This window comes from Amphiura filiformis, chromosome 2 (assembly GCF_039555335.1).
Source record: "Amphiura filiformis chromosome 2, Afil_fr2py, whole genome shotgun sequence".
Classification (NCBI taxonomy): domain Eukaryota; kingdom Metazoa; phylum Echinodermata; class Ophiuroidea; order Amphilepidida; family Amphiuridae; genus Amphiura; species Amphiura filiformis.
In genome coordinates this window covers 70,823,470-70,850,488 of record NC_092629.1, presented here as the reverse complement: position 1 = coordinate 70,850,488, position 27,019 = coordinate 70,823,470, and the positions used below count along the sequence as shown (strand labels likewise).

The window sequence follows — 27,019 nt, the reverse complement described above, 5'->3', positions numbered from 1 at the left end:
ATAAAGCACTTTGAATGTATTATTTTCTTTATGTGCGTTTATTGATACTTTAGACCCTATCATGTATTAATAATGTCGGTTCACACCGGTTGAAAGAGGATTGAAGTAAGAAACAAAGGCACTAAAGTGACTTTAATTTGCTTAATTGCACACAAATCGCTTAAAACCGTTATTGCAGACTTGTGAAGTCCATCTTGGAGTCAGTTACGTCTTGTGGGCTTTCGGTTGAGGGCAACTACAATTAGCTTTATACCAGGGTCCATCACTGTGTTGTCTAGATCATGAGAGAATGAGAACAGTCGTTTTTTCCATGGTATTCGTAGGTAACCTTAGCGAAAACGTCAAAATTTACCTTCGAATAAATCAATTTGGACACAAATTACTCGGAAACCAGAAGGTCTGTAAACATTTAAAATGAAGCACACATGACAGTTGACAAATCCAAGTATTTATCCCTTCTAATCTTCTTTGAATCTGATTTTTCTTTCAAATGAGCAGACCGTCGTCTATTTCAGTACATATTTTTCAACAATTAAGCCGTATTCAGTTTTGCATGGTGGGCATGTATGTGAATTCGCAACTTTCATTGACATATGATTTGATAGCAAACATACAGGCCTTCGTTATGAACCAATATGGGCATTGGCATGAATGGCGTACTTTCACAATACTGTCATGTTGAAATAATTGTATTCGTAGGTAACATTCGGTTACCGAAATTTACCTACGAATACTTGCTTTTATTGTTGACATCTCAGAAATATTTAAACGCAGGCTATTGAAACTTGGTAGAAATAAAGAGTGTATTACCCTGCACCTATTGCTTAACTATTGTTTACTATTCTCTCACTTTGTGGAAATGACACAGCTTTTAACATGTATTCGGAGGTAATGCATATTTTTTACCAACCCTACCTTTGTGCCATTTAGAATTTCTGGCAGCTTAACACAATAATAAAGATGTCCGAATGCAATGCATTTCAGTATTGGACATATCAAAGCTTGTATCAATTGCGCATTTATTAGTGATTTCCATTGATTAAAGATATATCGAGTGCTATGAAAAATTGTATTCGTATGTAATGTAAAATAATACCACTCAAAAAATTATCACAAAAATTCATAATTATGTACAAATATGTGAAAATTGAACAAGCAATCTTTGAATACACACCTTTCAGGAAATCAATTTAGATTCAATCCAATGACTTCTTTTCATAACTGATTTAGATGTTTTTATATATACTGTAAGAAATATTTTGAAAAAATGGGTAAAAATAGCATGTTTTGGGGTCTCTGTGTCTAAGTTTTTCACAGAAGGGGGTCTTATTATATATGGCGCGAAGCGTATGATCAAGGCGAATAAAATACAATACAAAAACGAATGCCAATTGATTAATACTTTTAAGTTATGGCCCTGAACATGCCGTGTACACTTTTCGTTGGATTCGACCATATAGTAATATTTTGCGCGCACCGGGCGCAATTGTTTCAGCAATGGGTTGAGGATCATAACCCAAAAAATCGCCTGTCACCCTAAGCTTTAAATATATGTCATAGCCATGTCTGGACATCACACAGTCGAGTTTTAGAAAAGTCGGTCATAAATTTTACTGAAAAATAAATAAATTAAACCTAAATACCCAATTTACAACATTAACTCTTTATATCCCCCATCAACTGAGAATAATTAGAATTCCTATCGGTTGTTTGAATCTGAACACATATGACAGAATGACTAAAGGAGGGTAACAATTATTTAAATATTTGAACAGAATAGGAGGAAGGAAGGAGGAAGAAAAATAAGGCGAGGAAAGAAGTAGAAAGAAGGAAAAGAGAAAGATGTGTAGTAGAAAGAAGTAGAAGGTGAAGGGAAGAAGAATAAGGGAGGAAGAGAAAGTAGAATAATAAAGAGCACTGAAATTTATACTCCACTATAATTTTGATCTGATTTTCCGTAAGACAAGAAGAAGACACATAATTATGTTATTACCTTAGTGATAATAAATAAGGACAATATCCACCATGATGTAATATTATGAGGTGTGTCCGATTCAAAAATAGTTCCACACTACTCGGGGAGCTAGGACCACTTTCTGTGCACCCCCCACAGGACCAAACCAAACTTTTTTTTTTAGGTTCATAAGATGACCCTAAAACATAATCAGGATGTTCCCAAAAATATAAACTGGCCCCAAGGGGGGTAAAAGGTCATCGAACTTTGCATAGGGTCAAAATTTCAAACTTGCTCAAATTGTGTTTCAAACTATTCCAATGTATTCCCCTAGTCACAAGGATTCAGAATATGTATACTAGTAGTTTGACCTATCTAGGGTGTGCCGTTCTTGAGTTATAACCAAAAAGGTCAAAGGTCACGTTTTTGCCTCTATGGGTATCGAAAACATCAAAGTGCTCGATTTTGCCTAAAAGAGGTGTCAAAATGTTCGTTTGATGAAACAAATCAAATAAGGATAGATTGCACCATCTTGGATGTTTGTTACCTAGGTAACACAGCAAAATAGGTCAAGGTCAATTATAGGCCTCAATGGTAGGGCCTACTTGACCTATTTTGCTGTGTTACCTAGGTAACGAAGCATCCAAGATATTACAATCCTATCCTTACTTGATTTGTTTAACCAAAACGAACAATTCGACACCTCTTTTGGCAAAATCGGAGCACTTTCTTGTTTTCGACCCCTATAGAGGCAAAGATGTGACCTTTGACCTTTTTGGTTATAACTCAAGAACAATACGTCCAAGATAGGTCAAACTATACATTTTCTGAATCCTTGTGACTAGGGGAATACATTGGAATGGTTTTTAACAAAATATTGACCCTATGCAAAGTTCGATGACCTTTACCCCTCTTTGGGGCCAGTTTATATTTTTGGGAACATCCTGATTATGTTTTGGGGTCATCTCAGGAACCTAAAAAAGTTGGTTTGGTTTGGTCCTGTGGGGGTGCACAGAAAGTGGTCCTAGCTCCCCGAGTACACTGTTAATATCCAAATACAAATTTGACAAAACTGTTTCATATCATTTTTTTTAAAGTTTTTTATTACCTTTTGTTTCTACGGGCTATACTTTTCATCTTATAATCGCACCATCAGGCCTCATATTCTCGATTCCAACAAATTAGGAGGTGTTTATATTACAACTAAAGTGTAATTATTACTATACATTTTATGATATCAATTTTATACAACATAGTTACACAAATAAATTGTCATGATCATAAGTACACGCAACCATGGTAACGGTTGTTAAATTGGTATATAATTGGCAGATGTTATATAGAAAGAAAGGGATGATTAACAAATGGGTTTACTTATCCATGCAAGGCTTGGTGGCCGTGTATTCTCTGGCAATTGCAGAATATACACAATCAATTTGATTGATCAATATCAAAGACCCTACAAGAGTGGATCATCTGCCATTGTGTACTGTAGGCCTACGCACGAACATCAATAGTGATTTTATTGTCCAACCCAGTGGCGTAGCGTGGGTTATCATATGGGGGCATCGACCATGGCAATCGGCAATTTTCCGATGCTACTGGTCCAACCGTCAATAAAATCAACCTAGATTAGATCTCTTCAATAAGGGAACAATACAAAAGTTTGATGAAGCCCTATAAACGAAAGTCCTTTCGTTAGGGAGGGTGGGGGTCAAAAAGGCCGATTACGTTTGTAAAAAGTAGATAAAACATCGGTCAAAGTTGATCTTTTTTTAAGGATTTAAAATGTAATTTTAAAATTTTAGTCTTTTTTTTGAAGTACGATATTGACATTTTACAGTGGTTGCTTCAAAATAATTACAAATCGATATAGAGTGCAGTACTCGCAACCTGCAATTTGTAAGTTCATTTTTTAAATCAGCTGTACCGCACCTTGATTCTTTTTATTTGAAAATCCAGCAAGTCATAATTTTTTTCGTGCCAAAAAGGTATGAAGAAAAATATTTTAAAATAAAATAGAATATTGGTTTCTTTCATAAACGTGATCAATATCATTGCATCTGTCGCACTCCTCCGCATCCCCATCCACCATAGCGACGGCCCTGTATCCTATGAATCCGGGTTGGAATCCGGGGTTGGAATTTTCGATATTTGAAAACTTACGTTAGAGGGGAGGGGGTTAGCCTTCTAACGAAAGGACTTTCGTTTATAGGGCTTCATCGAACTTTTGGGTTGTTCCCTTAAATATTGAAGAGAAATATTATTTTGTTTCCAATCCAGCGTCTAGGGTCCCCAATATTGATCAATTAAATTGATCGTGTATCCGACGCATACATGTTTTAAGAAGTACATACCTTACGGTGACCATTTTTAAATGGTTTATTTATATATATTTTCAAATTAAGCGTTATTATATGCTTTAGACCTATCTGTACGCTCGTATATAACTAAATCACACCAGTGATGTTGGATTATGGTTAATTTAAATTGGCGAGGACAGATACAAAATAATATAATACGGCCCATAAACGATCAATTTGATTGATCAATATTGGGAACCCTAGATGCGGGACTGGATACAAAATAATATATCTCTTTAATATTATTGAAGAAATCTAATCTTGTTTGATTTTATTGGACAATAAAATCACTAAATCGTGTGTAGAGTGCAATGGTAGATTTTGTATCCACTCTTGTATCTAAGGTCTTTGATATTGATCAATGGTAGATTTTGTATCCACTCTTGTATCTAAGGTCTTTGATATTGATCAATCAAATTGATCGTGTATGGACCGCATAATACTCATTTTAGGTCGTACAATGTAGCATATCAGATACTGCCTTCTTCATTTCTACTGCTCAAAAAACCGTAGTATTATGCTAGTAATTAATAAAGCATTGACGGGACTTTTTACGGAAATATTTTGAGACATGTAATTGGAATATTAAAAGGCAGTATCCATAAATTAATTATAAACGCATTATAAGTCCGTGTATATGACCGTTTTTCGTTTTCAACCAAGTAAAACAAAAAGGCCCACTATGGTCGGTTCTTCATTTTTATAACACAGCATATACAAACCAAACACAGAGATAAACGGGAAAAAGCGATTGATTTAAACATTTTTTTTGCTCCATTTGTTGCCAAGACTTAAAGAATTAGAATGTAAACTTAAAATAACCATTTAATTCTTGTCTAAATTGCAAAAGAAAAGCAGTTTTTTAAGTTTTTTTCTTTATCCTTATCGCAAAAAACGGTCAACGGATGTTGCAAGCATGCCGACAAAACGCCTTTCTGCGTGCGTGGATACGCTCTTTGGGATTAGGATAACGCACGCGATTCGATGCTGCGACCAGTAAAATACGCAGCTACCGTCACTACCATACCCGAGAGGGCACAATGTCCAGGATAATGAGATCTTTGCCGGGGATCCCTATGGCCGTTACGAAATCAATGACGAAATTGTAATTGACTGCCGCAGCAATAACGTGACTTATAACGATGACTATTAAATTACATATCTACAGTAGAAGTGTGACAAAAGCGTCAAAATGTAGTCAAAAGCAATGCGAAAGATGGATTTTTAATGTCACGAAAAACAAATGAACCCGCTTCACAAGCCCCGGCGCATTCAACTCCTCGATAATATACCATGTCAATACAAGATAGACATTGACATTCATAGATAAACAAATTAAATATTTGCAATTAAAACTCATGTTTTTGAACGATTCTGCAAATTTATTAATGTTAATCCAGCGATGACGTCATTGGGTCAACGATTTCCCGAATGCTGATTGGTTGATTGCATCACTGTCGGTGATCTGTACACGTATGGTACGGAATGATTTTTTCTATGGGTAAAATACACTGTGAATGTACCGCTGAATGTTGATCAAAATATTTTCAAAACATATCACCCTATATATTGGCAGCATGCTGTTCAGTAATATTAACCGGGCATGCTTACGATATATCAACGAAGACACAGAAAGAAAAGGTGCATCGACCACACAAGTTAGATAGAATAACGAGTTGGCGCAGCGGCTGTTCCCTCGCCTTGCACCACTGAGGTCCTGGGTTCAAGCCCCGGCCGTGCCCAAGGACTCATGTGCACTTGGTTTATCCCGATTCCATGCTCGATCTCGCAGGTTTTCTCCGGGATCTCCGGTTTCCTCCTGCTTTCAAAAAATCGGTGATTAGTAGTTTGGTTATCAAAAACGTTCTTCACCAAATGGGGAGCTGCACAAATAATTGGGGGATGTTATAATCAAAGTGCGGATAGGTTTGCGCCAGGTTCGGCCGCAACCTAGTAGATGCCATCTGATTGTGATGATTCACTATTGCAGCAAAATTATCATCTTATATTTATTCATTTATTTATCATGACATAACAAAAGCATACATTTGTAGTACATTCGAGTATAATGAAGTAAATGGAGAATGACAATAATAGTAAGAATAAACTGCGTATAATTGTTAGGTCTGTCATAATAATTGGAAATGTCATAGTGAAAATGTCGATTTCACAGGTGTGTCCTCCCACTGCGTTCTGTTCTGGTGTATCGTATGGAGTACCGCTAGAGCTGTCACCCTACATAATTAGATGATATTAGGAAAGCCCCATATGACAACAGTTAAAGCATAGTCTGATTTAAATATTATTTTAGATGATATAAGTTTGGACAGAGTGAAACAAACCAAATTCTTGAAAACAAACCAAGTTCCATGCATCAAGTTTCCTAAACCATGAATATTGCTGTAAAAGAGTTTAAAAGAACGACGCATACACTAGTGATATTGCATATCCTAATTATCCTAATTAGTCAGAACAATATGCAAATTATCCTAATTAGCCATAATAATATCCAAATTATCTAAAATGTCAAAATATCTTAAATATATCCCAATTATCCTAATTAGCCATAATAATACCCAAATTATCTAAAATATCTACATATCTGAAATATCCAAATTATCCTAATGAGACATAATAATATCCAAAATGTCTAAAATATCCAAATTATCCTATCTAAAATATCCTAATTAGCCATAATATAACAGGGCTATGCAACAAAATAAAAATATTCCAAACTTTTGTCCATGACTGTACTTCAATAGTAAAACAGACTTATCCCGTAGTTTGATTGACAGTTGCTGGGGAGTTTGAATTTTTTCCAAGATGTCGCACATCGACTGTCATTAATTTGGACCCTTTCCGCCAAAAATACAGCTTATTTAGCCAAAGTCAACATAGGGGCATCGGTTTGAATATTTTCCTAGCATATTGAGCTAACACCTCAGCATTTTGGTTTTCATATTATGATAGTAATGGAAAGATACAGCCAAATGTGCGTCCTTTTTCGCTATTTACATTTTTTTACAGAACGAAAAGAACATGCATCACCTCTTCCACGGGTCAACCTCTTACACAGCACATGCATGAACGCGCATTGAAGTGTGTGACTGATTTCATTTGCGCAAACGTGTGGCTTATCCTATAGTATATTATTACTCGAGAATCCTTGGTTCGGTACACTAAAAGAATAAGTGAATCAATCACATAGGTTAACAAGAATATCGCGTTAACAAAAGCATTCGTGAAGTATGATCGAGTAAGAATTCCAAAGTAGATCAGCACTTTGTAAATTGCGTATGGAAAATGACAAATGATGTAAGAACTGACTATAATAGCACTTGCTCGAAGCGCGGCTATCTCGTACCGCTTACTGCCATGATCTCTGCGAGACACGCTGCGGATCGTTTTAATCACAACTGTCAGCACTGACAGTATTTACTTGCGTATTGTGGTGCTGTTGATATTTTGATTACACACTTATTAAAAACGGTACTAATCCCAGCAAACACAAAAAAGTTTTAAAAACGTTTTAAATGAGTTATATTTTGGCTTTTGGTTTAGGTAAAAACGTTTTAATAACATTAAAATGTCGGGTTATATAAAGGTCATGAAAACGTTTTTAAATGTTTTGTGTGAAAACACACTACAACAATATTTTTAAATGTTTTCAAAAAATGTTATTGTAAACTATTTTTGCAAACATTTCTGCCAAATATTGTGTAAATACTTAAATAACATTATGTTAAAATATTTGAACCCAGCAAACACAGAAATGTTCTTAAAATGTTTTTTTTCAAAACCTTTTAATAACATTTAAATGTCGGATTATATAAAGGTCATGAAAACGTTTTTAAAACGTTATTGAAAAAATGTTGGCCAACACTTTTCGCAAAATATTTTTTAAACCCCAAAATAACATGCTGTTTAGAATGTTTTGTGTCCAATTTTCAAGAATGTTTTTGGAATGTTATTAAAACGTTTTTATACCCTTTATATAACCCGACATTTAAATGTTTTTTGTAAAACATTTTTGTTTGCTGAGCAGTAGATTATCAAAAAATGTTTTTAAGGTTATGAAAACGTTTTATACTCTTAATATACCCTTTATATAACCCGACATTGAAACGTTTTCTGACAACCTTTTATAACCTTTTGCGAATGATGTCGAAAACGTTTTGTGTTTGCTGGGAATAATGAATTCAACAAATAGACTTTTTGAAAATCGTGTGCTATGTGATATGTTTTGTCACAATGATTGGAACACCTCATTGAAAATGACAACTTCACAAGTGTGTCCACCGACTGTGTTCTGTGCCGGGTACGTTTGTACCGGGTACAGTAATTGTTGATCAAATGTCAAAAGCTGACGCCCTATATGTTGACAACTTGCGGTTTGGGCTCTTTAATTTTCAGCAATAACCGGACGTGCTTACGATATTGCGATGAAGACACAGACAGAATAAGCGAATCGATCACATATGTTAACAAGAATATCGCGGAAACAAAAGCATTCCAGTAGTATGATCGAGTAAGAACTCCAAAGTAGATCAGCACCGTGTAAGTGACGTATGGTAAATGACAAATGATATAAGAACCAACTATAATAGCACTTGCTCGAAGCGTAGCTATCTCGTACCGCGGCCGCTTTCTGCCACGACCTCTGCAAGACAACGCTGCGGATCGTTTTTAGTCACATAAGACAACACTGCATACCCGAAGAAGATAAAGAAAAATAGTCCCATAAAACGGCCGTATTTACCACCGTACTATGGTTATTTGTGCTGCTGATATTCTGGTTACAGATGTTATTTTTCGAGAAAAAGTGCGGTAGATTGAAAACGGTACGACTACTACAATATTAAAGCCAACGAGTAATCTTATTTTCGATATGGACATTTGCCATACATGCTTTGAAAAAACAGATTTAGCGCGTATAACTGCTAATTCTGTCATAATGAAGATTGTAAACCATTTGACAAGGTTCATAGTGAAAAGGCTAATTTCACAAACAGGTGTGTCAAGCGCCTTCGTCCTGTGATGGTGTCTCACTAATATGTTCGTTAGCGGTACTGAAACTGACGATCCTATAAAGTCAGCGACAGATAAAGCAAATGTTAGAACATTGAATGAGGTGCGAAGCCGAGGAAAACGAATTATCACAGTACAATAAAGCGAGTTGCTTAAAATACCAAAGATGAAAATGAACAGATGTACTGCTAATGTAGTGTAATACAAAATATACTCATAAGGCTTGGTAATCGCATCCGGCGATGAAGTAGTCATTGTTGAGAAGTTTGATGAATTGATGGCCATTTTGAATATTATTTGTCAAAAATGCTAGAAAAAGCGTTATGGTTTTAAATATTTTGTTAAGCTGGCAGAAGCAAACGCAACATAGACGCTCGGCATAGACGTAACGTATGGAGACTTCTAATAATACTCCGACGGTTTCGGCAACTTTCTCTTTTAATATATCAGTCGATTATCTCCGACACTTCTCACATCATAGTTAAAATGTTAATATTTACTATGACGAGTATGAACATGCGTACTTACTTTTTAATACGCCGTCGTTGCACATGCGCATACCTGTTGATTTTTAAAAAAATGAAAGAAAAAGTTGGCGTCTATCAAAAATTGTATTCATTAACCGAGATTAATGGGACCGAGATTATGCAAATGCGATAGTGGTGAACACGGAAGAGTCTTCGTGCCACGCCTTGACACGATAATTATCTTGCCATGTCGACTTATCATCAGTATAATGTCGACATGACGAAATAAATTAACTCGACAAGACAACTTACCAAAACATGTCGACTTATCATGATAATTTATCTTGACACGTTGATTTACATGTTTTGGTAAGTTGTCTTGGCAAAATATTGATATCTTCATGTTGACATTGGGAAGATGAGAATAGATTCTCTTCTTCTCTCTTCGAACCCACTTTCTTCGGTATTAATATGCAAATACGACTGGCTGTATCTATTGCTCTATGCATTTAGTTCAAATTAGCGATGTTTGAGTTTTGTGGGCTCGTTGGAAAATGAGTAGGCCTATAGCACGTGTATATATGCTATTTGTCTAAATAAACTAAACAGAGTTTGGTGTTGGATGCCTCGGAAGTCGCCATGGTGTATATTATTCGAACAACAAGAAACAAACCCCATTATTATATAGATAGTACCCTGTTTACTTATTAAAGCAAAATGAAAATAGATTATTTAACATGCCTAGCTCGATTACTACCCACCAAACACAAATATATGACTGAAAACGGGGAAGGGGTATAAAAGATTTTTTTAAATAACACTCAAAAAACATTTTGTTCAAAACCTGCTGTAAAACATTTTAACATATAGACACATACACACAATGTTTGGCAAATAATATTTTACAATATTCTACCGCATTGTATCGTAAGACGACACGATCTTGCCTAAAACGCCTCTTCGCAAGCTGATTTTTGGACGGCATTCTCCACACACAAATGAATAGGCAATCTGCCGGTGTCGAAAAAAATCGAAATTTATTCACTTTTTCTTGTCTATACTAGGTCAAGTTGTAACCCCAAAATGGGTTATATTACATGTCGGACTCTACTTGTTCTATCTGGATACTTTGATTCACTTCATAACACGACAAACATATCATTTTTCTGCATTTTATATTGCGAGTTTTTGTTGTTTTTTTGTATTTTTTTTGTCATTTTGGAACGTCATTTTTTGCTACCAACCGCAACGTAATCCCCTTACGGTAATTCCACGATTGACCAATTCACAATAGATATCACCCGCTAGAGGGCATACTAACTGATTTTCGACTAATGTAGCTTGCCGTTGGCGTTCCCGTATCACGTTTAACGTAAATTTCGCAATCTCTCTATAGTGTTGATAATAAGTCGACATGGCGAGATAATTATCTTATCGTGACACGTGGACTCTGTTCACATTAGGGAATTTTCTTCTTTCGAAGAAGGTCGAACGAAGATTAAAAAGCATTTTTTTCCTAATGTGCACGCATATGTCTTCGTTCGACGAAGATTAAAATTGCTTCGAAGCTAGTAAGTTTGTTTCGACGAAGGAATACTTCGTTCGACGAAGCTATTTTTTTAATGTGTACGCTCACTTCGTTTAACGAAGGAAAATGATCATGTGACAGATGGCCCTCGCTAGCTAATTCATTCATTCAAGGTTTATTAGAAAAGTGCATTTCGCAGTCAAAGTCTGAATTACATAAATTGCACAGATAAAAAATACATAAGCTAAATAATAATTGGCATATAAATGACATAATAGATCTATCGCATGTGTCGCTGTATCAATATAACTCGCATTTAGAAATTGTTTTATTCTATTATAGGCCTAATTAATTTGAAAAGCAACTCATTAGCCATGGCCGAGGATACATGGGAGGTTGTTTTGTTCAATTAATAGGCCTAATTAGTTTGAAAAGCAACTCATTAGCCATGGCCGAGGATACATGGGAAGTGGATGTGGACAGAAGATTAAGGATTGGCCTGAGTGAATGTGTTTATGGTCAACGGTACTATATTGTTGTTGTTGTTGTTGTTGTTGTTGTTGTTGTTGTTGTTGTTGTTGTTGTTGTTGTTGTTGTTGTTGTTGTTGTTGTTGTTGTTCTTGTTCTTGTTATTATTATTATTATTATTATTATTATTATTATTATTATTACTATTATTATTATTATTATTATTATTATTATTATTATTATTATTATTATTATTATTATTATTATTATCATTATTATTATTATTATTATTATTATTATTATTACTATTATTATTATTATTATTATTATTATTATTATTATTATTATTATTATTATTATTATTATTATTATTATTATTATTATTATTATTATTATTATTATTATTAAAATTTGATGCGAAGAGCAATCAGTTGTTAATCTCTGTGATCTTTAAATATCGTAGTCAGAAATCACAGCTAATACTGCAAGTAAGCTGTAATGATAGGGTGTGATGGCCGAACGGATAAGGCATTGTGTTGTTGGCCAGAGCAAGATCGGGGTTCGCGCATTGGACTTGCTTTAGGTGAGAAATCGCTTTCCCTCTCAACTATTTTCCTATAAATTGTGGACGTAAAGCCCGTGCATTACTCAAACAAACTTGTATTATGAATGACGCTTCGATTAACGTTTTCGTAATTTAACAAGACATTTAATAGGTTAGGGGCACTTATTAGGATGCTTTTCTCTGGGGTTCAATCCTTCGATTTATTATGATGTTATTTTCTCTAGGAAAGAAACAAATTACATGTATTACACAATGAATAAGAACAAGAACATTCAAATCAAATCACCATTATTTGCAAACTCACAACATATAGATTTGCTTTATCATCATTATGCTATACAATTTAGTGTTTATATTAATGGGTTGTAAGAATATGAATATGCACAGCCATAAAATCCACTTTAGTACAGCTGTCGGACTGCTTAGAGACGTATTGAAGGGAAAGGGTCCTGCCAGCAAAATAGCACATGGCTCTTTCAGAGAAGCGGATCCAGTGTTTCAAACAAGTAGCGGGGAATGTAAAGTTATAGGTAATACTCTGTCCGTAAGTCCATACGGGGAGGAAAATTAATCCTGAGAAAGGAAGGAAAGGGTATATAGGCCAACATAATATATGCTTAATGACCAAACTTTTCTCAAGCATCGGTCATTGACATTGGCTTTCCTTGTTCTGTGAATCCATACAAATATCGTCAGGTGCTAGCAACTTGCTATCAATATCATCGCAATCGACCTGCATGCATTAGGCCAAAAAAAAATTGTTGTGTTGCCCTCAACCGCCCGATCCTAAATCCTGAAAAATCAGGGTCGGCATTTTTTTTTTTTTTGAATGATGATTTTTACATATTTGTTCAAAAAATCAATGTTTTTCACTTAAAATTAATATTTTATTGAAACCCTCGTCTTTAATTGATGTCTAACAGGTATCCAGAAGTCAAAATTGACAAATGTCCCCTAATTGAAGAAGCATTATTTAATATTTGAGGGGATTTTAAAAAACTGAAGGTTTCAAAAAAAAAAAAAAGAAATCCGACCGTCCGACCCAACTTTCCCATTTTCCCACTTGAGGGCAACACAACAATATTTTTTTTTGGCCTTATAAGGAACAGTGCTATTCAATCAATTAATGAAATCAGTCAATCAATCAGTTAAAGCCATATTATAACATTTTCAAACAAAATAGATTAGCATTTCTTTGCCACAAAATGTTAGCTTTTACTGTCAGATATATCCCCTTTTATTTTTGAGCCGAACAGCTACGGCAAAGCAAAGAAAATTGGAATTTACTACCAGCGCACATGTCGCCAATACGTACCACTCCTTCGGTCATGTTGTGGTACGACCCTTTGTTGTGTATATCACCGTCCCGCACGCCGTGTACGTACTGTGTGTTATGAACATCGTGTATGCGTTCGACTAATATTTCCATCGTAATAATAAAGCGCCGGTTCCGGCGTTTTATTCAAAATCTCGGATTTTGACAAAACTACAGCACCTAGAGTCTTGATTTTTGCAGGGTATATTGGTTTAATAAAGTACAATTTAATCGTGTAAAAAAGGAATTTTAAAAATTCAGTGAGGGCGTCTTCCTCAGCAAATGTTATAATATGGCTTTAACTATGATGCAAAAAAAATGATATTATATGATAGGCCTAAAAAGCAGAAAAAGTAAAAAAAACATCAGCAGCAATTTGTTTTGACCAATAAAGAAACAAATTTCGTTTGAAGTAACGACGTGTAGGCAGCACTGCCGCTTTACTTCCAGAAGTTACTCCGAGTATTCAATGGTCCCCTGCGACGGTCATGTTAAATTTGTCTGCGAGCCCGTGGTAAAGTAGTCGGAGTAAGCGTGGGTGAATTAAGCAAATTCTTTGGAATGCCATTGTAAATTTACGCCGACTGGTACTCACGTCTGAACATGGCTACTGCTGCCCGATTTTTCCTAACTATAACACCTGCTACTTGTATCTGATTTATATCAGCCAAGTTGAATCGTGATTAAAATCCAATGGCAATTCATATCAAATTCAATATTTTAAAAGAAATTTAGTTCTCTTTCTATCTCTCTAATCTTTTACCTATATATTCCTTTTCTTTTCACAGTCGGAGGTGGGGGGGGGGGGTTGACTGGTCTCCGGCATATCAATATACATTGAGTGATCATTAATAGTCCATACGATTTATGCGTAGAAGCTTTGTTTGAGGTTTACACGGACGCATTGCCACTGTTGAAGATATCGCTTACACAATTTTCCATTCATAACCGCTTATGTGAATTCGTATTTGCTGGAATCTAGACATTCTAAATATTTTAGCATCCGCAAGGTCGCTGTTCATGTTTCTTTTCTAGCTTTGTAGCGAGTAAAAAGAGCTGATGTTCTTCCTCGTTGGTCATGTTGATGCTTTCGCGCTTCCGCAAATTAGGGTGGGCGAGCATTGATCTGGCAATTTCCTGGCACATTCCTTTGATTCCATCACCTAAGATTTATAAGAAACAAAAACACACAATTAAACACATTAAAATCGTCATAAACAATGGTAAAGATACCAACACTCGGATGTTGGGTTTCTCTACCAAAAGTCAATTGTGTCGAGATTCCTCCCGCAATGCAATATGCGCATTGCATAACAACGGCGATGGATTAACCAAACCACAGCAGTATATGCCGTAAATGACAAGATTCTAAAAGTGTATTTATAATAAAATAAAAGAACGCTTATTTAATACACAAGCTAGGAAATCCTGATTACCTTTAAGAAATAGCAGAGTGGCAGGATTTCAATGACATTGTTTTATGTATAAAAACTGAAGAATCCGATTCATACATGAATATTAAATGTATATCATTATAACGATTCGTGATATCCAATCGCGTCACAATTGATTGTCTTAGAAGGGAGAGTAATTATTTAAATTTTATATACTCAAAAGTCGCGTATTGCTTTGGCGGTTCTGTTTGTCAATCCTTGTCTAAGTTGCCTTACAGAGATATTTACATATACTTCACTTAGGAGGACTATTCGAAACCAATTTCCGTTCTATTTCGGAAAATGCCGAAATTTGTCGTCGTCGATAACGATGCTCAAATCTTTACTGCGCATGATCGTGACAATGGCTGAATTGCACAATAAAGATGTGTACATCGGTGTCTTCACTTCTTCTCTGGTATTCAGGGTTGCATCTATCTATATACAAAGCATTTCATGATGTGCTTCTTCTCTGGTATTCAGGGTACGTTGCATCTATCTATATACAAAGCATTTCTCCTAATCGATTAAATATAATATTATTATGTTCTATGTTTCATCGACTGAATATTCGGGTAGATTCTCGGCTATCCTCATTTTAAGTTGCTCAGTCCATTAAAAAATAGGGCAATTTGTTCGTGTAGCTGACAGGAATCAAATGAATAGTTTTGCCTATGTACTGTGTTTACCTACTGAGATAGAGGGCAAACAAGGTAAAATTCTATTGGGTGTCCATAGGCCGCTGTTGATCCTTGACTTCAGTAGTAATATTGCTTGTAGAGACGTCGCCAATTCCCGTTCCGGGTCAAAGTTCAACTCAGGTCAAAGGTCATGAGGTCACTTCCGCGTTAATGTGGAGGGCGTGGCTAATTGGCATATATGACTCCTATTAAAATTGATACGAACAAATCCGACGGTTTACCATTGACTTTACACACGACGACGAGGAGATACGAAACGTTCGATAATTATAGAGTCATAAAAATCGATGCGAGCGAATACGACGGAATCCCATAGACTTTGCACATGTTAACGAGCAACATTCGAAGTTCCGACCATCGACGTTCGAAAAGACATGGTGAGGGACATTCAGCCTTGAAACGTCTCATTCGACCTCTCGAATGATCATTCAACCCCTCGAATACTAGTTCGAACCGTCAAATAATCGTTCGACCTCTCGAATGCTAGTTAGACCCGTCGAATGCCCGCTCGACTCGTCGGATGTCATTATGCCCTCCTTATTAATATCCTTTGACCACTTCCTGTTGACCTTTGACCGGAACCGGAAGTGGCGACGTCTCTACAAGCAATATTACTACTGACTTTCATTGCACATAAGAAGCAATGTAAACAGGTTAGAACTCAAGCTCTATACCATTTATTGATTCTTGAGTATGTTGAAATTTTTACCCCTGTAAAACCAAAAATGTGATATTTTAGCTAAAAATTAAAATTTTGTAAGATAACTCCGTAACGATAGGTCGTAGATAGCACAAACTATACATTCTTTTAATCCTTGTGATTAAACGAGTAATTTGGTATTCACGTCCACAAGATCCGCGCATTTTTATTTATTTTTTTTACCCATGTATGACTTTTCGTGACCTCTAGCGGTCACCAGGGGTCAAATCTAAATGGCCCCGCGTCTTAAAATCAACAATAGACCTTGTACTTTATGTGTGGAAATTCTCATGCTTCTACTAAAAAGTGCACAATGCTTCAGCTTAGCAGCTGTACTAATGATGAAAAATGGCAAACGCAAATTTTACAGGGTAGAATTAATAATATTATAACAAACGATATATATAATTTAAATCAGAACGATATAAATGGATACTTTAAAAACGCAGTGATTTATAGTGCGCTACGCACAGGCACAACGCCTGGACGTTGATTCACAAGCCTCGGCACACTTTAGATCATAAATAAATAACATGTCTACATGTAATGACTTTACTGTCTCACCTGTTTTTGAGGAAACATGGAATTTTCTATCTAGTTGATAGGCATAGCAGAAGTCTTCCATCTGTTGGTCAGTAATCTTTGCCTCGTTGCTATCTGATAATGTCTACATGACTTTACTGTCTCACCTGTTTTTGAGGAAACACGGAATTTTGCATCTAGTTGATAGGCATAGCAGAAGTCTTCCATCTGTTGGTCAGTAATATTTGCCTTGTTGCTATCTGATAATGTCTACATGACTTTTATGTCTCACCTGTTTTAGAAGAAACACGGAATTTTCCATCTAGTTGATAGGCATAGCAGAAGTCTTCCATCTGTTGGTCAGTAATCTTTGCCTCGTTGCTATCTGATTTGGTACCAACTAAATATAGAAACGCTTGAAAAGGATTTTAAGAAGTGGTGAATAAAACAAGTATTAAACTGGCTAAATTCCCTATGCAAACATAAATTCAGTTTAAGGTTAGCAACTATTTTAAACTGTTGGGATTTTGTAGTTCGCAGCATCTTGCGAATGGTAGTGAGCTTTGGCAAAATGTGCATGGATCATTTCATAGCGAGTGTGTAAAAAATTCAAATATCACAGATATAATCTTTAGGTCCTGTGTTTCTTGAGTTATGTTGTAAAGAGAGCGGAAACAACAACACTTTTGTAAAACGTACATAACTTATTCACAACAATAAATCAAGCAAATTTTCAAAGTATATGATTTGTAGAATGCCCTTTTGCAAAATATGAAAGTGTTATTTTTCAATAATATATTGATTCGGATAATTAAAATCGATTTTCGGCTGTTTCGATCAACAATAGATCGTGTAGCTTTAAGGGGGTACTACACCCCTGTCCAATTTTGTGCCTATTTTTGCATTTTTCTTAAAAATCATAGCGCATTGGTGACAAGTAAGATATGTATATTATAGGGGCAAGGACTACAACTACTGCACTGGAAATTTTATTTCAGCACAGACAACAGTTGTGGAGTTACACCCAGCAAACACAAAACGTTTTCGACATCATTCGCAAAAGGTTATAAAAGGTTGTCAGAAAACGATTAAATGTCGGGTTATATAAAGGGTATATTAAGAGTATGAAACGTTTTCATAACCTTAAAAAGATTTTTGATAATCTACTGCTCAGCAAACAAAAATGTTTTACAGAAAACGTTTAAATGTCGGGTTATATAAAGGGTATAAAAACGTTTTAATAACATTCCAAAAACATTCTTGAAAACTTGATACAAAACATTCAAAACAGAATGTTATTTTGGGGTTGAAAAAATATTTTACGAGAAATGTTTGCCCAAAATATTTTCAGTAACGTTTTAAAAACGTTTTCATAACCTTTATATAACCCGACATTTAAATGTTATTAAAAGGTTTTGAAAAAAACATTTTAAGAACATTTCTGTGTTTGCTGGGTACAAATATTTTAACATAATGTTATTTAAGTATTGACACAATATTTGGCAAAAATGTTTGCAAAAATAGTTTACAATAACTTATTTTGAAAACATTTAAAAATATTGTTGTAGTGTGTTTTCATACAAAACGTTTTAAAACGTTATCATGACCTTTATATAACCCGACATTTTAATGTTATTAAAACGTTTTACCTAAACCAAAAGCCAAAATATAACTTATTCAAAACGTTTTTAAAACGTTTTTGTGTTTGCTGGGCAGTCACAAATGAGGGAAACCAGTATTTGATCAATAAATCAATGTCTACTTTTCTTGAGTTGCTGAATTTTCAGTGCAGTAGTTGTAATCCTTGCCCCTATAATATACATATCTTACTTGCCACCAATGCGCTATAATTGTTGAGAAAAGTGCAAAACTGGGCCAGGGGTGTAGTGCCCCCTGAAAGGAAGTCTCCGTGAATCATAACATTATGCCTTAGATGTAAGAAAAATAATTATCAAGCACGAATCACGTGGATTTATTTAAACCAAACTCATGGTGACCATAAAAACGAATAAAAACATCTCAACACGCGATATTCAGAATTCCCGGGCGCCAAAATGGAGGCTGACGACAATTGAGCACTAATAACCATTATGTCATTGCACTAAGACAAGTTCGGCGCGAGAATTTTGAATATCGCGTGTTGAGAGCCGACTGTGTTTTTTTTTTCGTTTTTTATGGTCAATATGAGTTTGTTTTTAAATAAAACCATGTGATTCGTGCTTGATAATTATTTTTAAAACATATCAGGCATAATGCTATGATTGCCGGAGACTCCCTTTTTGGGTGGATTAAAGTCGCTTAAAAATCGATGTTATGTTGTTTTGTGTTGTAAACTTTCATCATTCTATTGCCTACGTGTAACACGGGTGATGAAATGCAGTTTAAAATCCCCGCCAAGGACGCATCATTTCATATTTTAGGTGGTATATACCCGACGGGGACCCAGCTATGGCTGCCATTGAGGTGTAGGAATACGTGAAATTGGATTCGTCTATACAGAATGGGGATGGCAGTCACATTTCTCATACCCACTATTATTATGCCTATCCTGATTTTTAACATGGGAAGCTGTCCAAACAAAACATTCTGGTGACCCATCCTGGGGGTGCCGTAGGGGGTTTCCCCCTCCCCCACCCCCTATGTGTCAGGAAATTTTGCCAACAATAGGTCAATAACACGCATTTGTCCCGGTATCTGATCACATTTTTTATTCATCTGGAATTAGTGGGACCAAATTATTAAGGGAGCTGAGCCACCGCAAGTCTCCCGGTTGCTAAGAGTACTATAATAGGAGCCAGAAATAAAAAGACTAGTTTGCGTCTGACGATCAACTCCCCGCAGCCTGTGATTGGTTAGTAGCGCGTAAAATGAAGGTTGATTCATCTGGTGCCTTCTTCGAAGGAATCGCAGCAAGGCAAATGGCGACAAGGCAAAAAGCAAGTTTTCTGGGCATTGTTGACATGATGACTTCAGAAAAGAAAGTTTCCAATTACCAAGACTTAACTTTTGAAACGGTTTGTATGTTTGAAGGTTGATTAAATTTTTACATCATTTGTGATATATTACATCGTTCTGAGGTAAATTGTACTTAATTATTTCGAGGTTCTATACTTACATAACGTAATGTAAAATTTCTCTGTGTGTAAACAAACTTACCATCTCTTTGGAATTGTTTAACCTGTTGTATCCAATGTCGTGTGTTGTCTAGTGAATTCCTGTTGGTCAAATCGAAGATGAGTAATCCAACATGGCAACCTCGGCAATAGCTATTAGGCACTGAATCATGCGCCTCAAAGCCTCCCGTATCCCATAGTCCGAACTAAACAAAATAGAAATCATAAAACGTAACGGTAACGTATCAGTGGCGTACCGTTCATGGCCGCTCCAACCCCGGGGCTGCAGAAAAGGTAAATTTTGCCGCCCCTTTGCGCTCAAGAATCTAAACTAAAAAGTAGGGAGGAGAATGGGATGGATTAAAATTTTCTCAATTTTTTTTTCATCAGTAACTATTTTCTAACACCCCCTCTACAGGGTGTCCCAGAATGATTTGTACTGTGTTTGCAAAAATAACTAAAAATAGAAGACGGGCAGTGTATCTATTTTTGATACCAGCATTATAATGTTGGATATGTCTCCTACTTATTCTGTTAATTTCAGCACGCTACCTTTATTTGTTTTGGCGTGGCATGCAATAATGTAAAATCGATGAAAAACGACTCGCATACCTTTGAAAAATGGCACGATACGATTAAATGAAGAACGTGGGATGTTTGGCACAGCCTTCGACGACAACTACTGTTGGGGTTGCGCCTTAAAGCTTGCCGGACAGCTGCAATGTTCGCTCTAGTTCTTACAGTCTTACGAGCACCTGAAGCTTCACTCTGCCGATTCCTGACAGTTCCGTGCTCGTCAAACTTCTTTACGTTATACACTATCATCTAATGAATCTTCTTTGCGTCTCAACATAGCTGCCGGTTTGCCAGTAAGTTTTTGAAAGAAATCCACGCTGCTGTACAGTAAATTGAGGAGCTGTCTTTTCTGTACCACAACCAGTTCGATCTCTGCAAACATTTCAAATGACATGGACCTCACACCACAATAACTATATTTAAAACTACCGCCAAAGAGAGAATGGGATTAGGCCACAAATCCTTAATTCCATATAATGATTGCTTCGTAACGTCATAAATAATAGATAGATATCGGCTATTTAGTGGAAATATGAACAGGGCACAACTAAAATACCTGCATAACTTTTTCCAAATAACTTTGTGCTGAACGGTTAGTAATGTTACAGATTTTCAAAATAGGTTGCGTTGTCAAAACTTAGAATTCACCATTGTTACGCAATCTTCTATAACTTCTACTAGAAACGTCCAATTTTTAAAATCTAAAAAATCTGAGAAAGCTAAATATATGTAGAACTGAAAATGCAAAACAATATGACCATTCAACATTCCCTTCATACCTACAAAATTCCATCTTTCCCGGTATAGATCATTCTGGGACACCCTGTAGCAGCGGCCCTGCTAAAAAACAAAATTTTAAGATATAGTTTCATTCGTTGCACTATTTTTTAACCTTTTCAATAATTTTCCGCTCTTTTTGCCTTAATAATTCTTCTTGCCGCCCCTTCTGCCCTGCATTTTTTTCTTTAGTAATTCATCTTCCACAGCCCATTATTTTTTGCCGCCCCCTGCTTTTACCCGAGGGGTTCGAATTCGGCTCGTAATCATGAGGTTGCGGGTTCGAACCCCGTCAGCGTTAACGTGTCGTGTGTCACATGAGCCAACCACAGGGCGAATTAAACAGAAATATAAATAAATGAAATAACAATGCAATACAAAATTGTTACAAATTGAAAAGATAGATCTTCAGAGTGGCTTTAATTCATTGGGCATTGGTGGTTTTTCTGATGTTCTCTGAAAGCAAATTCCTTTTTGTAGAAGCTGCAACAGAGAAAGCTCTTTCATCCCATCCTACGTGCCACATTGGGGATTTCTTGTAGTAGTGTGAGGGAGCGAGAACGTGATTGGATTGTACGTGTAAACATAGACGTCAAAGTTAGCTCCCGCAGTAAATGATAGGATATATTATTACTAGATCGTGTACAGACCTCGATTGATCCTGTGAATTTACTTTTCCAGCCAATCGGAGCACATGGGAATGTAATGAGAGTGCAGTCATTGGTTTAGGAGAGTATCATAATGGTATACAGCCCGATATTCGTGTTCCATATGCCACGCTCATGAACTGGCATTTATTACAGTTTTATGGTTTATGTTTAGTTACACATACACATCATCGGCACGCTGACACCAACGTAAGACACTTACGAGTTTCAGTTAAAAGTTGAGGTGGATGCTCTAAGCGCATGGCGTCATAAATAGGTCCTGAGGACTTGGGATTCGCACTTTCCTATGTGGTTCAGGGGTCCATCTGTAGTATATTAACCTGTGAACTAAAACACCCATTAATGTGACACCCCCACACTAACTATGACACACTTTGTGCGCGCATATACAGGGTGAGTCAAAAAAACTGCAATAGAGCAAAGAATCAATATTTATGTAAGAACCAGGTCGAACTTTCCCAATATTGAAAAATTCTATAAATGCTACACTCAATGGCCACTGTCTGTGAAAATATGAAGTGAATCGTGACTACCGTTTAATTTTTATGAGTCCTTTTGCTGCGATACCCAATTTCGTTATTTGTCCACGAGGTACCATGTGTTTTGAATGAGAGCACACAGTGCACGGTAAAGACACCATATCTGAAACTGACTTTAACTTAAATGAGGTTGTTTTTGCGTTATATTAATTTCTTTTTTTCTGTTCAAACAAACTTTCTAACATTACTTTAAGTCCTTCATACCTCACTCGACTCCAACACCAGTTTTTTAATCCCAATATGTCCAACTTTTTGGATATTTTGAAATTCACTCCACTTCAATTTGCGCGCATTTCATTTTGACATTTGAAAAACTCGCCTACAAATTTGTATATTTTTGATAGAGAATAAACATCTTTAAAGTAAAGGTAAAATGAAAATAACAACAAATAATGTTTCTTCTCTTTAAACAAGACCAAGGGCAATAACACTTTGAGTGCCCCATTTTATTTTAATCCCAATGAGGTTAAGAAAATAGCAGTTGTTCCAAATCTTCCTAACACAGAGTGGGCTGACATTCAAATTTTAGATGTCTCTTGGACAAACATTAAAATTGGGTAGCGCTATAAAATGTGTCATAAAAACAAAACGGTAAATGCTAATTCCCTAATATTTTCACACAAGGTCACTGATGAATATACCATATATAAAATGTTTTAAAACCTAAAAAGTTCAACTCGATTCTTAAATAAAAATGGATTCTTTTCTCTATTGCACTTTTTTTGACTCACCCTGTATATTACATAACCTACCTTAACTATCCTTGAATCTACACTAATTTCTTTCACATGGAAATCACTTCGTATGGAATTTCGTCGTGTTGAAGTAAACTGGTTAGTCTGCAGACGATAAAACAGGCTCGATTTTCCCGTACCTTTATCACCTAACAGAATCACTTTGCGAGTATCCCATACATGCCTCTGCTTGTATGACATTATACTTCAATGGTTCACATTTGCATTGTTATAACTAATTAACACAAAATTCGCATTTCTCCAGGCCATTTTTACCACACAGTATGTGTTATTTAAATCGTGAACTGAAGGCGAATGTCGAATATTAAGGACGAGGAAAAGCATAAAAACAAAGTGTTTCATGAAAGTCGTACTTTGGAATAGCTGCCGGTTAATGCTTCATTCGTTTCAATATTTGAAACGTGCGAAAGAAGACTGTCATACCAGAATATTGGTCGTAACTGGACTACTCTAATGTCCAGACACACTGATGATCTTGTTCAAGCTTTGAATGTCGTTATGCACTGCAAATTACACTCGGTCTTGATCCCACGTCTAGCATTGTCCCAGGAGGATCATGTCAGGATAAAAACTACCCAATGCTGAACGAATGAAAAAGGGAGACTATTTTCCAAGATGGCGGGCAAGAAATGGTACTAACTTTTACCCTTTCGGGCAAAGATACAGGTTATTTGGCCAATTTCAACATGGGCATCAGCAGCAATACTTACCCAACATACTGACCCAGCAAACACAAAACATTTTCAACATCATTCGCAAAAGGTTATAAAAGGTTGTCAGAAACGTTTAAATGTCGGGTTATATAAAGGGTATATTAAGAGTATAAAACGTTCTCATAACCTTAAAAAACATTTTTTGATAATCTACTGCTCAGTAAACAAAAATGTTTTACAGAAAACGTTTAAATGTCGGGTTATATAAAGGGTATAGAAACGTTTCAATAACATTCCAATAACGTTCTTGAAAACTTGACACAAAACATTCTAAACAGAATGTTATTTTAGTTGAAAAAATATTTTGCGAAAAATGTTTGCCCAAAATATTTTCAATAACGTTTTAAAAACGTTTTATGACCTTTATATAACCCGACATTTAAATGTTATTAAAAGGTTTTGAAAAAACATTTTAAGAACATTTCTGTGTTTGCTGGGTTCAAATGTTTTAACATAATGTTATTTAAGTATTGACACAATATTTGGCAAAATGTTTGCAAAAATAGTTTACAATAACATTTTTTGAAAACATTTAAAAATATTGTTGTAGTGTGTTTTCATACAAAACGTTTTAAAACGTTATAATGACCTTTATATAACCCGACATTTTAATGTTGTTAAAACGTTTTTACCCAAACCAAAAGCCAAAATATAACTTCTTTAAAACGTTTTTAAAACGTTTTTGTGTTTGCTGGGGAACTAGTACCTCAACTACTTGATACTTCACAATAATGACAGCAATGGAAAGAAAAGAGCAAATGCTTGTCATTATTAGACAGTTATATTTTTTCAAAATTTGCGATGAATTATGCATCATCTCTTACACAAGTCAATATCTTAAACAAGACATGGCATTGCGCATAGAGTATGCATGGTATGTGGGATTGACTTCATTTGCACAAACGAGTTCCCAGCAAACACAAAACGTTTTCGACATCATTCGCAAAATGTTATAAAAGGTTGTCAGAAAACGTTTAAATGTCGGGTTATATAAAGGGTATATTAAGAGTATAAAACGTTTGTATAACCTTAAAAAAATTTTTTTTGATAATCGACTGCTCAGCAAACACAAAATGTTTTACAGAAAACGTTTAAATGTCGGGTTATATAAAGGGTATAAAAACGTTTTTATAACATTCCAAAAACATTTTTGAAAAAACTTGATACAAAACATTCTAAACAGAATGTTATTTTAGTTGAAAAATATTTTGATAAAAATGTTTACCCAAAATATTTGCAATAACGTTTTAAAAACGTTAAAAACGTTTTTATATAACCCGACATTTAAATGTTATTAAAACGTTTTGAAAAATACATTTTAAGAACATTTGGAAAAAATGTTTGCAAAAATAGTTTACAAAAACATTTTGAAAACATTTTAAAAATATTATTGTAGTGTGTTTTCATACCAAACGTTTTAAAACGTTTTGATGACCTTTATATAACCCGACATTTTAATGTTAGTAAAACGTTTTTACCTAAACCAAAAACCAAAATATAACTTATTTAAAACGTTTTTAAAACGTTTTTGTGTTTGCTGGGTTACTAATCCTGTAGTATATTATTAGTCTATGTTTTCAGCTTAAAAGTGGCATTTTAGCTGCAATATGGCAACTTATTCGAGTGCTTCGCGTGCATCTGTAACATCTGAAGCACGGATTAATCATGTTTCCGTGCGCAGAGGCCAACAAAAGTTAAATCCGGTCCTATTAGCCGCCTAGGTGATCAGGGAGAACATAGTTGCTTTATTCTTCTGAAACCAAAATACTAAGTTCTGAAATAAGGATTTCTTCTCTAAAGTGTTCTGCGGCAGCTTTTTTTTGGATTAGTATCGTTTTACGGGATGTACTTTGTTCGATAGATCGATAGATAGTTATGGCACTTTGATTAAGGGTATACGATGTATTGTTGGTCGAAGCAGCAACAAAAATGTAGTTCACAGCATCTGGCGAATGGTAGTGAGCTTTAGCAAAAATTACATTGCTCAATTCAAATATCACAGATATACTTTTGTAGGTCCTGTGGTTCTTAAGTTATGTTGTAAAGATGGCTGAAACAACAACACTTTTGTAAAACGTACATAACTCATTAACAACAATAAAGTAAGCAAGTTTTCAAGTATATGATTTGTAAAATGAACTTTTGCAAAAGACCATTTACGTGTTATTTCTCAAAAAAAATTAAAATCGATTTTTTGGCTGCTTCGACCAACAATACCTCGTATACCCTTAAGGCATTGAAATTACCCATTGTAAAGTTCGTGTGTTAATTTTCAAATTATATCAAACGTTACTGTTTATTTATTTAGCTGTCTATAAATAAACTGCTATGGGTTAGACATATAGCGCCTGGGGTGACCCCAATGGCAGAAATGGGTACAAATATGTGATGCGATCAAGCAAAATCAGTCGGAACTCGGAAATATTGATTTTGAGATATAGCCAAACAAAGGAAATACTTCCTTTTGTTTTCTCTTGTTTTGGAAACTCTTTAATTGCTCATATCTTTGGAATTGGTTGTTCAATTTCAATAGGGTTTTCTGCAAAATGCAGCTTTGTAAATGCCTTTTACTATCCTTATATATATTTTATATTTCCCAGTTCCGACTGATTTTGCAGAAATAAGGCTGCTGGGCCAGACGGAATAGTTGTTAAAATGATTGAAGCATTAGAGGATTATGGAATTGAGAAACTGACAGGAGTCATCAACAGAATGTATGATGATGGGATATTTCCGGAAGACCTGAGCAAATCAATCTTTATTGCTCTTCCCAAGAAACCTGGCGCTGTGGATTGTGAACAAAACCGTACAATTAGCCTTATGAGCCATGTTAC

At 35.4% G+C, this 27,019-nt stretch overlaps 1 protein-coding gene across 1 annotated transcript; it reads right to left on the bottom strand.

Moving 5' to 3' along the window:
• Nucleotides 1-14,684: 14,684 nt before the first annotated feature.
• Nucleotides 14,685-23,652, bottom strand: LOC140142519 (ras-related protein RabA-like). Its single transcript, XM_072164513.1, has 4 exons — nucleotides 23,470-23,652; nucleotides 20,201-20,363; nucleotides 17,337-17,459; nucleotides 14,685-14,851 (listed from the first exon to the last, which is right to left on the bottom strand). The coding sequence occupies exons 1-4, from the start codon at nucleotides 23,650-23,652 to the stop codon at nucleotides 14,685-14,687; spliced, it is 636 nt and encodes a 211-aa protein (XP_072020614.1).
• Nucleotides 23,653-27,019: the final 3,367 nt, after the last annotated feature.

What these genes read in the sequence shown, in the direction of transcription:
- LOC140142519 (XM_072164513.1), bottom strand. Translation starts at nt 23,652, where the DNA reads ATGTCATACAAGCAGAGGCATGTATGGGATACTCGCAAAGTGATTCTG. An exon ending in TAAACAATTCCAAAGAGATG is followed by an intron (nt 17,460 to 20,200) that starts GTAAGTTTGTTT and finishes ATCCTTTTCAAG; the next exon opens with CGTTTCTATATTTAGTTGGT. An exon ending in CCGTGTTTCTTCTAAAACAG is followed by an intron (nt 14,852 to 17,336) that starts GTGAGACATAAA and finishes TATAAATCTTAG; the next exon opens with GTGATGGAATCAAAGGAATG.